At 38.6% G+C, this 14697-nt stretch overlaps 1 protein-coding gene across 24 annotated transcripts in view; it reads left to right on the top strand.

The window, feature by feature from the left end:
• The window catches only part of adgrb2 (adhesion G protein-coupled receptor B2), a 264320-nt gene that overhangs the window by 203535 nt on the left and 46088 nt on the right, over positions 1–14697 (top strand). For 23 of the 24 annotated variants that reach the window (XM_088329155.1, XM_088329165.1, XM_088329151.1 and 20 more), the window contains 3 exons: positions 1901–1999; positions 6939–7038; positions 7125–7196. In XM_088329155.1, the coding sequence (XP_088185281.1) occupies positions 1901–1999; positions 6939–7038; positions 7125–7196 (271 nt within the window). The remainder of the gene's footprint in view (positions 1–1900; positions 2000–6938; positions 7039–7124; positions 7197–14697) is intronic. The other variant, XM_088329159.1, reaches the window with a different exon arrangement.

Here is a 14697-nt window from a genome sequence, read left to right as displayed (position 1 = left end):
AGCAGCCGTACACTAAAATTCTAGTCTCCAGTCAAGATATTTTTATTGTTTGAATTTGAAAAAGCAGTAGATTTATTTGAAAAGGGGGAGGCGTTTTTAATAGGCGAAAAACTATAGTCAAAAGCATGAAGCTGTAGCATTGGCAGGCATGGGCACACACACACACACACACACAGAGACAAACCAAAAAAATAGTTTATTATTTTATTTACATCCATCCACAAGTTGAAAACACTGAAACGAGCCACTGTTGTGGAATGCCAAGTCTTTGTGGCCTCAGGTCAAGCGAGTTCTAACAGACATGAGCAGCCTTGGTAACTGGATGGGATATCATTAGCATAATGTGTTTTCTTATGAAGCTACGGGGATTGAGTTAATGAGCTGTGATGGGATGCTAATGGACTATAGCCACTGCACGGCTTCATTGTTTTCAACGGGCACACAGTGATCTTAACTGTAAACAATCACAGGTGGTTGCTATACGTTTGATCTCCCGAAAAAAGTCTCTGTTCGTTTTGATTTCATTTAATTGTTGTGATGTTTGCACCAGCATCAACATACGTCATTGTGAGATATTGCACATGAACAGTATTTCCTCTGGAATGATGTGATATACTGGTAATTGGATTATTCAATGGGTCAGGGGGCAAAACTCCCCTGTAAGAACATTTTGCACATTTTACATTCAAATGGATAAATCCAGTGCATTTGTACAGCAAAATCAAAAAGCTAGATCTATGAAAAATGTGCGTAAAACATAAATATACTAGTTTTAAAAAGCATTGACGCGGCACTCAAGTCACAACCACGAAGCATGGTTAACGAGGCAGGAGTTTGAAAAAAAATCAGCTAGTCATTTAATCAGACAAAAAATAACTAGTGTTTTTCCGATGCGTTGCTATTTTGAATTATCGGCAAGTAAACAGACCAAATCAGCGATGGGAGTTTTAATTTTACTTATTGGTAAGTGTAATGCTCGTATTCGGGATTACTTCGGGCCTGGTCCCTCATATCAAGTTAATCGGTTGGGTTCGAGCTGGTTCCGACTGCTTGATTTGTTTAAAAAAATAAAAAGTCTGCCCAATCTTACCTCTACTCCTGACTGACTAAGATAGGTAGAACTAGTACACACCATGGCATTTTCGATTATTTTTATTACGAGAAATCAGGTATTAACTTCAGGTGAAAATGGTATTAATGAAAATAATTGTTTTCTGATAAAGAGGCTAAAACTTGTTGAATCGAAACAATAGTTGCACTTAATTTGTTTCATTTTTTTTCAAAATTCTGAATAACTAGTACTGATACCACAAAATTAGTGAGTAAATGAGTAAGTAATTAAAAAAAAATCTGTGTGGTTTTGGTAATACTGTTAACAGAATGCTCATGCGATAGTGGCTTTACTTCTAATACATTTATTGAAAACATTAACAATAAAATACTCAGTTTCAAAACTTTTGAATACTAGTTCATATCTAAAAATAATATATTATTGTTCTAATGATTCTAGTTTAGGAGACTCTGGATGGACTAATTAAAACCTGGCAACCAGCCAAAATCTGTCTATGTACTGGAAACACTGCATAAAGCTGCAAACATAGTGATGTCTGTCTGTCACTTTCACCGAATCAGTATTTGTCATTTTCAATGTTTTTCTTTTTGTCTGTGCTGCTACTTTTGACAATGTGATTTTAATTTGCTTTTTTTTTCTTTCTTCTTCCCCCTCAACCACCTTTTTCTATTTTTTTCATTTGTGACGTCCTTCGTTTTGTTGGTTCTCCGATACTTCTGAACACATTCCACCCTTGCCAACACCGGCATTTGTATCTGTGCATCCTCAAAACCCCCTTTCACACCCCTTACCCTCCTTCACTGTCACATGTGTCTGTTTGTGTATAAGTGTCCCAGTGGAGGCGCGTAGCCGACTTCTCCTGAAATGCTCCAAGTGCGGCGTGATCTCGAACGCCGCTCTCTCCAGCTCGACTGCCAGCAGCGCCATGTTAGTCCATCTTCATCTTGCTCTCTTTTGCTTGCGCCCAGTTTGCTTGTAATCGCCACAAAGTGAGAGTCGCGGTCCATAGTAAATCATATTTTAGTAGGAAAAAAAAATTATTGACCTAAATAAAAATATATGCACTTATAGAATTAAAATAAAACACAATACATAAAACGTTTTGCAGGATTAAAACATATATTTAGTTGTGATTGCTTCAGCAAGGCACAACTACATTGCCAAGTGCTGTAAGCACAGGGCAATGTAGTTGTGCCTGCGAAGCAGGTACAACTATTATAATCCCCCGAGATCTTATTAAAATTATTATATCTATCTTCTTCCGCCAAATTTTGACGGGCTTCTCCTCCGAGAGCTTTTGGAGTAGCCCAACGATTCATATACCAAAAATTCCGGCCCGATCAGGACTTCCCTGCGGCGATACGGATAAGCAACACGAGTCTGACCAAAAAAAGTCCCCATCCGCACTAATGTATTTTGAGAGTCTCCCATCCGAAATTCATGGGCGAGAGGATGCTAACAGCTATGTGCGCCGCTAGCAAAGTGTTGGGCTGGGATAGCCAGCCCAAATATTAGCGCAAGCTAGCTGTAAACACTGTTGGTGATTAGTTGGGCTGGCATAGCCAGCCCAAGTATTAGCAATGAGAGGTTGATGCTATGCTTACTTATGCTAGCTGTAAAAACTGTTGGTGACAAGTTGGGCTGGCGCAAGCTAGCTGTAACACCGTAGGCAATGGGATGGGCTGGCTGCGCCAGCCAGAGTATTAGTGCAAACTAGCTGTAAACACTGTCGGCAATGCTCACTTCTTCATAGTAAAAAATTTTGGTAAAGGCTATATTTTAACGACTTCATATTTACAAATTCTGCTAATGGCCTCATGTTAATGAGTTATACTAACAGATACATTCTAAAAAGGGATGCTAACGGCTTAATGCTAAATTCTTCATGCAAAAATTTTTTGGTAATGTCTATATTTTAACGAATTCATATTTACAAATTATGCTAATGGCCTCTTTTTGGTGAGTTATGCTAACATATACATGCTAAAAAGTGATGCTAACAGTTAAATGCTAACTGCTTCATGCTAAAAATTTTGGTAATGGCTATATTTTAACAACTTCATTCTCACACATTATCCTTGTGGCCTCATGTTGATGAGTTATGCTAACAGATACATGCTATAAAATGATGCCAATAGCTAAATGCTAACTTCTTCATGCTAAACATTTTTCATAATGGCAATATACTAACGACTTCATATTTACAAATTATGCTAATGGGTACATGTTGATGAGTTATGCTAATGGGTACATGCTATAAAGTGATGTTAACGGCTAAATGCTAACTGCTTCATGCTAAAAAATTATGCTAATGGCCACATGATAATGAATCAGCAAAATGAATAGGCTCGTATTCCCCCCCACAGAACCAAGTTAAAAATTACAAATACATCTCTCTGAGTTAAAAACTTTATACTAACTCATAATGCTAACAACTCATCGCTACCGGTTCTCTATCAACATCTTCCAGATCAATCACAACTCTTACAATTGCAGCGGGAATTGTCTAGTATATCCTAAACTTTCTTGTGTAGAGTTTTGCATCTTCTCTATCTTCTTCCGCCGGTCACTCCGGTTTCCTCCGACATTCCATAAACATGCATGTCAGGTAATTGATTGGGTATTTCAAAATGCCCGCAGTCTTGCATACCGCTCAAGCTTTCTCTTACAACAAAATATATGTGTATATATAACATGTACAATGCTGGTCATCAAAACCGCATTTGTTTGAATATTGCTTGAATCCAACTGAGGGGAGTCAGACTCCGTTTTGTCCAACTATCCGAGATGCTTCATTTTGAATGTTTGTGCATTACCGAGGTACTGCCATTATATGCAAGGTCTGCTTTGCAAACGTTGCAAGGTCTGCTTTGCAAACGTTGCAAGTAGTTTTTTTAATCTGCTGTATCCAGGCTAAATTGCTCTCAAATTATGGGACACATTATTGATGTTGACACCATCATGTTATATATAATGAGTGACTTTCAGCAAATATTGTAATCATGTAAAATGCCTCATTTTGTAAAAATGAAGTATTACATGTTTTCTAAATTGAATCATATTTAAATTGATTAAAATGCAAATAATGTATGGAAATACATATATTCTATATATTATTTTCCCATGTATTAAATTCCTTCTATAATGTATGTAATTTTTTATTTTTGTTTTATTTGCAGTTGTTCTAGATGTATTATAAGAAATTAATTAACATTAGAGAAATCAATGGTTTACTAATTACTTTTTTTTGTAATTATTCAGTGTGTGTTTTGTCTGTGATTTTTATAGACATGATGCATGGACAAAATCAATATAAAGAAATCAATAATTTCAAGGCAACAAAATAAAAACAATTGTATTCAAATCTAAGTAAAACTAAATGAAACACTCTTACATTTTTTCGGTAATTATTTTAGAATGAGTTCTGCTTTTGTTAAATATCATCTTATAATATAATTTATTTTATTTAATTTTCTTAATTTTGGCATTTGTTTGAATGCTCACATAAATAATTTTGGTAGTTGCACTTTTACTTGGGGGTATACAGTCTTCTTTCTTTTTCTTTCTCTCTCTCTCTCTCTCTCTCTCTCTCTCTCTCTCTCTTCATTGGACTTTTTTCATTCTTAGTCTGCTGCCATTCGTTTAATCTCCAGTTGTTAGTAACAATACAGGATGACATTTCGACTTACCAATGTTCTGAAAAACACCAATAAACAAATAACGACGAAAGAAAACACACTTGCGCTGCAAGTGATCATATTTAACGAGAATCGTCCCCAGGTGACGCAAAACCAAACCGACCCATGTAGAGCATTATTTGGGAACGACCGGCATTTAATACTTGATATTGCCAAGACTTGGGGGCAAAACAATGCCCGGGCAAGATTTTGTTTGTGCACACTCCCTTGTTGCCAAACAGCCTATTGCATAATTTAAATTTTATGGCTCTCTTTATGCCGTACCTCATGTGGTAAACTGTCGTGTCAGTTGCATACCCTCAGACTTCTCTAAATCAAATGTATTACACTTCCCTGCCTTTAATCAGTCTCGTCCTTAAATAACCTGTTTGCGTTTTAGCGTATTTCGGATAACGGGGTCTGCAGAGAGCTCTCTTGTCTGTTCCGAGTGATTGCCTGCTGTGATGTAACCACGCTTGGGGTGTGTGTTAGACACGGCATTTAATTCTCACTGGCTGCTCATTTTGCAGTATAGCAAAACATTAAATGTCATACTTTCCAGTGTTTTTTTTTTACTAATTGTACCGGAGCCGAAATATGTTGGTCTTTTTTAATACATCGATCACATTGTACATACCATATTTATTCAAGTACAGTAACCCCTCGTTTTTTGCAGGGGTTGCGTTCCAAAAAGGACCCGCTATAGTCAAAATATAGTGAACTTTATTTATTTATGTATTAAATTTTATATGGAATCACACTTGCCAGCCTCCCTGGTAAGGTCAATTTGGGGTTACTGGAGAGGAGGGTCTGCCAGTAAGTCAAATGTCTGATTCAGGAGGAGCAGTGTGGTTTTCCTCTGGTCTGTCTAACAGTGGACCTCATACGTCACCTTTCCTTCATCCACTTCTTGATTCAAAAATTGATTTGGTTAATTTTACTTTTGTCATCACAATGTGTCCCATTCTTAATAAAAATGGATAGTTTTTGTTTGACGTCATGTGCCTCACCCAATTGTAAACACTCGCCCATACTGAATGGGTCCACCAGTCGCGGTTTGATGTTCTAACGGGTCCACACTAATTTTGTTGGATGTTTGAATGAAAGAGTAATGTGTAAACAGTATTTTTTTGTTACTTTATTGTTTATTTCTACGTACTGTTACACGGTGAGTCAAGGCCAGAGACTACAACCATACTTGCAAAGCGGCATTCACAGATATAAAGCACACAACATAAATCATAGGCAAAAATATTCTGCCGTTTCTCAGCCAAAATGAGCTCCAAAGACAGCACCGCCTGTCCCTGAAAGCCTGGATGGTAAGAGTGCAGCCTTATCCGGTTAGTGTAGGGCCAAAATAGGCTCAGAATTAACGCAATGCGACCCCAGGGATGGCCTGTGCACACTAGAACGCCTTGCCGATGATAGAGGGTTGTTTGCAGGCTGAAACGAGTGTCCGAAATTGCATTATTGGAACCCTAACCCCCACAGTGCTTTTAAGTGCGTATTGGTCTTGTTTGTTCATCAGGGAACATTTGTTGTCTTAACTTAGCCCAGATTTTTTAACGACAGCCACATTTACAATATCAGTCACAATAATATTGAGGTAAAATATCGGTTTACATCCAACCACCATGGCCGCCACTACTTGTGTTGCACGGATGTTGCCATGAGATTAGGAACGTTTAATTGAGGTGTTTTTATGGAGCATTTTCATTCAGTTTGGCCATTCTGATTCATTATAATCGGAATTCACACAGTAGCTTTATGCAAAACAGGCTATTATCTCAGGAATAACTAAAAAACAATGTCCGAAATTCATTTATTTAACGGTTTCATGACAATTTTATTTGAGAGTAGGACTCTTACGTTAAGATTGGACAATGAAGATTATCCATTCATGTGTTTGTGGTCTTCTGAGACACGAGTAGTATGCACAAGCCAGAAAAATGTGAAATGTTGTCAGTCTGGTAACACTGTTCACAATTGCGCATAATCGCTCATCTTCAGTGTAGAAATATTAGCCAGCCTCACATGACCTACCATTGATCTCCAAATCTATTTGATGGACTTGCCCATGCATACGACAGGGTAATGTAATAGCATAACCTGACTGGACTGCCTTGAGCTTGGGTGGCTAGTCGCCTCTGTTATTTATTCCTTGCTTGTCCGGCATTGCTCTTTTACAGGGCATCTCTGTGGAGCTCCTGTGTTGTTCTTCCGCTACTGGCTCTCACTTGGATGTCAGCAGTGCTGGCCATAACTGATCGCCGCTCCACACTGTTCCAGGTAATCTGAGACCATATTTTTCCAATGAACGGGTATTGTTGTGTTTGTATGCAAACGTTAAACAGATGCTTAATGTCTCCCCACAGGTCCTCTTTGCTGTCTTTGATTCTGTCCAAGGTTTCGTAATCATCACGGTGCACTGCGCCATGCGGAGAGAGGTGAGCCTCATATTGTGCTTTATGCATCGAATGTGCATCAATAGGTTGTGTTGATATTAAAATACTCAACTTAGCTTCCAGAAGGATTCAAGGTCGCATCAGAATAAAGCAGATCAGACTTGACTAGGGGGGATTAACTCGCTGCTTATGTCCTAGGTTGTTGGGAGTCTTGGTCATAATACTGTATCGCTGTGCAGTATTGTCCGTGGGAGCCAAGCCTGATTTAAGGAGCTTAGTAAGATGTTGTATGGAATAAGACGATAAGTCCCTCACTAATACATCCCCAGTGTGAATTTGCTGCAGACTATGCCTTTCCCCACGCTAATGCGGCATTTTGAACTTATTATCTACATGTCTGTTTTCGGAACCTCTGGACAAAGTGAATCTCAAATGTGTTGTGGAATTTATTCATGTGTATCGTCCTTTATAGCAAACTTCTTAACACCAGCACACAGTAAGAGTTCAGGATTAATTTACTGTATTACGGTTTACTAATTGCAGTTTTGCTACTTCCTGGATTTTCATTGTGCATTGTTTTTAAATTTCTAATAAACAGAGAAAGATGCCTTCTACCACCAACAAAGTTGTACTTCTGGACCTGCTATATTCGCTCTGCAGCCACATGCTGGTCTTTGGCGCTCCCGAGTGGCTTCCTGGTGCTTTTTAAAAAATGCTTGATAATAGAAAATATACATGGAGTCTGTAGGACAAAACCAGGAGGTAGATGCAGTTTTCCATCACGCCTAAATGATGTAAAGTGGATCATGTCCTTAATCCATACAGTTGTGCAATGAAACAACTCAATTTTTAGTAGGCAAAACCATTTTTCACTAAAATTAAAAGTTATTTGTAAAATATATATATAACCCCCCAAAATAGTCTTTTGTCACATATTGTCCATACATAACGTGCACCTAACTTTAAGGTGCTACAGTAGGAACGTCAACTAAATAGTCAGGTAGGTCAGTCAAACTCATTAACGTCTTATCGTGTCTCAGACATATATGTTCGATGTCAACAGTCACTGAGATATGTCATGCCATATCATTGGAAACCTTAAGCTCTTGGGATTCAAGATATGCTGACCATTTGAAAATATACTCATTGTAGAAAAATCACAATCGGGCTGAAATAGGATACCCGGAAAATATAAAGCCGGGGTAGCTCACCAAAGACGTCTTGCAGTCATTATGATTCGATTATCTGCAACTCTGGAGCCCATCCAAGCCGTCTTCAGGCAATGGGCAGGGGGCACCCTGAACTGGTTGCCATCCAGTCGCAGGACAGAGACAGACAACTCACTCGCTCATTCACACCTAGGGACAATTTGGAATGGCCAAATAACCTGACATGCATGTTTTTGGAATGTGGGAGGAAACTAGAGTGCCCAGAGAAAATGCACGCAAGCATGGGGAGAACATACAAACTCCCAAAGGGAGGTTCGATCTCATGACCTCAGGACTGTGCCGCACATGCGCTAATCACTGCGCTGCCGTGCCGCCTGTAGCTGTTACATTTGATGATAATACTCAAGCTCGGTCTCCTTACATTCCTGAGTGTAGTAGTCGAACTGAGTAAGAATTTAAAGTACTCCTAAACACGCGCTAATGCCGACAAATTAAAAAAAAAATCATCCGAAAAGCAACTGTGCGTCAATGGACGTTGCTTGTTGCAAGCTGTCTGTTTAGCCCCATTATTACCGTTTATAAATAAAAATACTTGTAAAATATCCAGGCCGTAGACCAATTTCACATCGTTTTTGGCCACTTGCAGGCTTTGTTTTACCCCGCCTTAGCCTATATGTGCCTCTAAATGCTAAAACGGACCTGCCTCTTCACCTACAAATAACTTGAGGCAAGAGTGACCGATTTATATAATGATTGACTCATTGGTTAGGAAACGTACCACCATTCTATACATCCCAGCATGCACCGCACAATACTTCTACTGGGGAAAATAAAGTCGGCTGTTGCTTACCATAGTTGCGAGACCTGTTGCATGAGGCCCAAGGTCACCTTTTAAAAAAAATAAAATGCTTTTAGGTGCACGTTATAGTGCAGTAAATACGGAAATTATACAATTAAATAAATACATGTTTCTACTTTGGGAATTCTGACTATTGCAGGATCTATTTGAAACACAACCTCCGTCAAAAACGAGTGATTACGGTCTGTTAAAATAACTACCTTATTACATGAGTGGAAGTTATGATGGATTAAATAATTATTAATTTTATATACATAAAAATTGTGTCTGTCGGTTTATAATGTTTGACTGACATATACGTCTGAATGTTTTGTGCAAATGCTTTTGTTGAAAGTTTTTTTTTTTACATTTAAACACATTAGAACACATTTGTTAATACTTAAAGGGACATTGTGCATTATTTAGTGCCTCTTAGTGTGGAAAAATACGTCATTTAAAAAAACAATAGTACTTTAAATGATAAGCAGAAAAAAATGTGAACTATTTCATAAAGGTGCATCTTTAAAGATACTCGTATGTCTAGAAAGTTGTATTTATTTTACATACCAGGAGGCTCACTTAGATAGAGGGAGCTGACATGACTATCCATCATCTTGTTGCTACTGTTAACCAAAGACGCAAAAACCTTAAGCAAGTAAATGAGCAGCAAAATGGTGCTTTTCCACTATTCGATTACAACCTGACTCACCTCGTTTTTTGGTTTTTCCATTATGAAATAGTACCTGGTTCCTGGTCCCTGGCACCACAGTTCTTAGTACATCCTTTATTGATGTTCCAAGACACATTCCGAGGGACTAAACCGCCACATCAGTCACTGCCGACCACTCATTGGTCAGAGAGGATCTTCCCAAATAGATTCAGCTAAAACAAAGCTGCCATTGTGTGTCCACGCATTACCTGAGCAAAAACTATTTTTACGCTAATGCAGGATTGCCACATGCACTACTGCAGCTGTTCTCAGCTCTACAGGCGTGCGTTTGTTTTTGTTTATTCTTGTTTGTCTTTCATTGGCATTCTGCAACGGCAACACATCGTCTAGTCGTAGCAAACTAATCGACATTGGACTACGGGTGGTTCATTTTGCCGATAATAGCCGATTTTTATCAGAAGAGAGGCTGCCGAGTCGGCTAGGCAGCTAGGCTGCGTAAACAACACGACAAGCCAGCATCATCGAGCGTATTCTTCTCAACTGTCAATTGACAAACTGGAATTACGGATGGCGACAGACACATAATTGCTTTTTTATGAACAGTTTTTATTTTAGGTGACTTTTGGTCCGAAACATTTGAAACAGTTGTTGCAGAAGAAGTACTTTAATTTTGACCGGCCAAAAATAGGTATATGTATTTCATTTTATCTCACTCTTGGACTGTGATTCATTTTTACATTGTACTGTTTTACTTTATTTTTTACTTATTAGTCTTTGTATTTATCTTTGCTAACTGGGATGTTTATTTAAACTGAAACCATTTATTACCAGAATAAAAAAAAGAACAACAACATAATTGTTTATTGCTTTAAGGTTGGCCAAATCATTTTATTATTGATTGCATACCATGTGTACAGTTCCACCTTTCTCTTCAATACATTAAGGTTTATGAAAAAATATTAAAATTGATCAATATAAAATCAATAACATAAGGAGAATGCTTATTAATCGTGTAAAAAATATAATATTAATCATTTTACCATAACAATACCATGAGTAATAAAAATAAGAAAGATATTCCGAAAAAAAAAATGTTTTTAATGAGCATCAATGAATGAAAACAGAAGCGAGAAATCAGTGTCCCTCAAATCTTAACCAACAGTCTTATAATTGTTGGTTGTTCTTTGTTGCAATTTGTCTGTTTTGTCCCATAAATCTTGTTTGGAAATAAACAGACTCGAAAATATAATTTCTAATATGGCAGTTTTCCTCTGACCTTTTAATTGACACCACTCTCAACCAATTACAGGCTTTTTTTTTTTTTAGATCCACAGCCCACATTAGTGTAAGTGGCCTGTGTTGATAAAATGGACATTTCCTCTTTTAGCTCCAAAAATCTTTGGCCGGTAGTGACCCATTCAAATGATGATGAACAAATTGGTTATTCAATTTTGAAGAGAACAGTTTGCGGATATATGGAGTGTGTTCTTATTAGACCCCAAAATAAACGTGCGTAACGCCCCTCGTCGTTCATTTTTCGTATCACTATTATGTGCAAGTGTGCACCGTAGTGATTGAGATACAGAAAGAGAAGTCAATCATTTACAACTCTTTCAAAAGGTCCAAAAAATGGCCAAAGTAAAATACAGAATTGCAGAGGTTTAAGAGCTTTAAACTGGTCGTCTTCAAATGGCCACATTTAGAAACGCCTAGACCTACCCCTACAAAAATGTGTAAAATACATTGCTCGTTTTTCAGATTGTGTTTACATTTGACGAGGTACCAGGTAAGGGTTCCAGCTATTGTCTCACCAGCTAAAATGCCCAGACTACACTCATCTATTTATTTATTTTTTTCTGTGTCCATAGTGACACACTTCCGTATTATAACAAAGGGATAAGATTTGATACTAAAAACTAGTATACAATAAAAAAGAATCAAATATCTTTATACATAATGGGAAATACTTACACAAATTCTGTGTTATATTTATACATCAAGACGCTGATTTTGAGAGGCAAACTAAAGACCATGAGTGCCATAGCCTTAGGAAGGGTTTCACCCACTGCGACCAGTCTGAAGTCCAGCTGAGAACTAACTCGATTAGTTAATATTCAATTTTCAATTTGGGGGAGGACATCAAAAGGCGGCCTCAGGGAGGCTGCAAAAATGAGCGATGGAGAGTTTAGCACAAAGGTGGGGACCAAAACTCATAAGAATGCCAGGAGGCGATAATAGAAGAAGGAGCGGTATTTGGAGCAGAATTAGATGTCAGACACACACAGAAAACAATCCCCGCTGAGGATGAGCGTGGGCATAAAGGGAAAGGGACGCATGGAAGGAAACAATAGAGGCAATAAGCTTGCCCATGCAGTATTAATCAGACATGGATGCCGCTGCAATCCAATCCATTTGTAGCCGTGCGTACGCTCAGATAAGACCACCCAAAGAGAATGGAGACGCTCTCATTCGTACTTGCACCACTTGCTACATGAGTGCTCTTGTTTCCCGCCCATGACTGTCTTTTGGGATTTGACAGTGGCAACGCTGACAGATGAAGTCGCTTCCCGAGACGTTGTGCGTATATTCTGACTGTCTGAAGGGAAAAGAAGTCCGTAGTTGCCCATGTGGTCCAATTTATTTGATTTATACCCTTATGAGAGCCTGTGCTTTGACAAATAATTGGGACATGTTGCCAGGCTTAGCCTAATAGAAAGAAAACAACTAAGACACACGGATGGCTCATGTGTTGAATATCTAGGGATAACAAAGACCCTGTCATAGATGCATGCATATGATTACGACAACCCCAATACAGTTTTACCGGGTTTGTATGGTTGCTTGAAATCATTTAAACAACATTAATTTTATAGTTGCGTTTTCAAGGATTGAAAAGTTATTGAATGTTTGGTGAAGTGCTTGCAAATCCTGGAAGTTGTTGCCATTGTTCTCAAAAAATGACGTTGACACTGCTCTCTGGTGGCTTCGTTTTATCATCGAATTTATTCTCCCCGGTGATATACTGCAGATGGCATTTTTTTGTACGCCGTTTTCCTATGAAGCGTCATCTCACCCATATGGGTCATGCCTGAGACGACATGTGCTTGCTACATCTAAATAGGGGGATTATGCAATGTGTATTAGTGCAAGGATTACATATAGACCAGGGGTGTCAAAGTCAAATGGACGGAGGGCCAAATAAAACATTTGGCTACAAGCCGAGGGCCGGACTGTCCAATCTTTACTGAAACCAAGATTTAACCTACTGAAAACACAACAAATATATTACAATATGATTGGATAAATAAAGCAATATTTTCCTATTACTCTGTCAGTCATTTTTAATTTCAGCAGGCACAAAATACAAATGTCCTTTATATAAAAAACTCATAACATATCTCATAACAACAACTCATAACCATTTTCTATCAATCAATCATCTGAAATTATTAAAAAGAAATATTGCCTCGAAATACAATAAAATAAAGTGCAAAAATCTCTTGTTACTTAAAACCAATAGCAATCAACACACTGGACCTCATCTGTCCTGCTCAAATGTACATTGACTTTCCTTTCTGTGCTTTCTCTGGGTTAGTGTGAAAAAAAGGAATTACTGGTTAACAAATAATAACAATCAAAAATAATTTTCTCTGTTAAATAGGAGACAATTTTATCAAAAGACTGTTGTCCACATCAAGATCTATTTTCCATGAAAAGCCGAAAAACAAGAAACACTCCCAGGACAGAGTCGGCAAAAATAAACAACATAGTCAACATAGACAATAAAGCTTTAAAATTCCCGAGGGGAACAACAAAAAACAAGACCTTCTTTATGTGCATATTTAACTTTTAAACTTGAACGGAGTAAAAACTTCAAATGTGTAATTGCACAGGAAACATTACTGTATTATTACTGTATTTACATACATTTATATACAGTACTGTATTACTACAACTCTACATTACTTGTTTGAGGCGTGTGTTTTGTTTCATGATGCCGTCTAATATTATACTCTTTCATCACCGCCACACTTTCTCCACATAGCAGACACACAGGTTTTCCAGCTACCTCCGTGAACATGTACTCCAACTCCCACCTTGTTTGAAAGCCCCGGTTTTCAGTGTCCACCTTCCGTTTAGCCATTGTTGATGGGTATCTGTGGGCTAATTTTTGCTGTTATGCTAATGACTGCTGCTGATCGACTGCTGAATAAATCAAACCGCCTCCCGCTTTGCTCCCGCTCGGCGCGTCCCCGTTGCATTGTGGGAAATGTAGTATTCATGCGTACTGCGGGCTGCTGGCTTGCAGCGGCCTGCGGGCCGGATCTAATAATATATTGATATCGTCACGCGGGCCAGGTAAAACCCTCTCGCGGGCCTAATGTGGCCCGCGGGCCTTGACTCTGACATATGTGATATAGACTATGTATATTTATCATGGATCATGCAAAAAGTTGAGGTTGTGTTTACCCTGGGAAGAATTTCCTGCAACTGTAAACTTAAGCTGAACTGAGCAAGCGTGTTGATAAGAGAGTACTCGGTTGGTTTGGACACATGGAGAGGATGGATGAGGAGCGAATGTTGAAGAGGATCTACAGAGCAGAAGTCAATGGAAGGAGACCAAGAGGAAGGCCGCGATTGACGTGGATGGATGGTGTCATGAGTGCACTGCAGGAAAGAGGTCTAAATATAATGGAAGCTATAGCTCTTGTTGGTGATAGAAAGGAGTGAAGAGGTGTTTTGAAAGGATAGTGGGATTGTGGACGCGTTCTTAAGGATGGGCTGGGCACCCGTATGATGCGGCAGGGGTAAACCAGTGAAAGCTGTCGGGCCCTGCTGTTGAACAAAAGAGTGTTGTGTCACCCT

Source organism: Urocampus carinirostris, chromosome 2 (assembly GCF_059441175.1).
Source record: "Urocampus carinirostris isolate Australia breed hairy pipefish chromosome 2, RoL_Ucar_1.0, whole genome shotgun sequence".
Classification (NCBI taxonomy): Eukaryota; Metazoa; Chordata; class Actinopteri; order Syngnathiformes; family Syngnathidae; genus Urocampus; species Urocampus carinirostris.
This window is presented reverse-complemented; position numbering and strand designations above follow the sequence as displayed.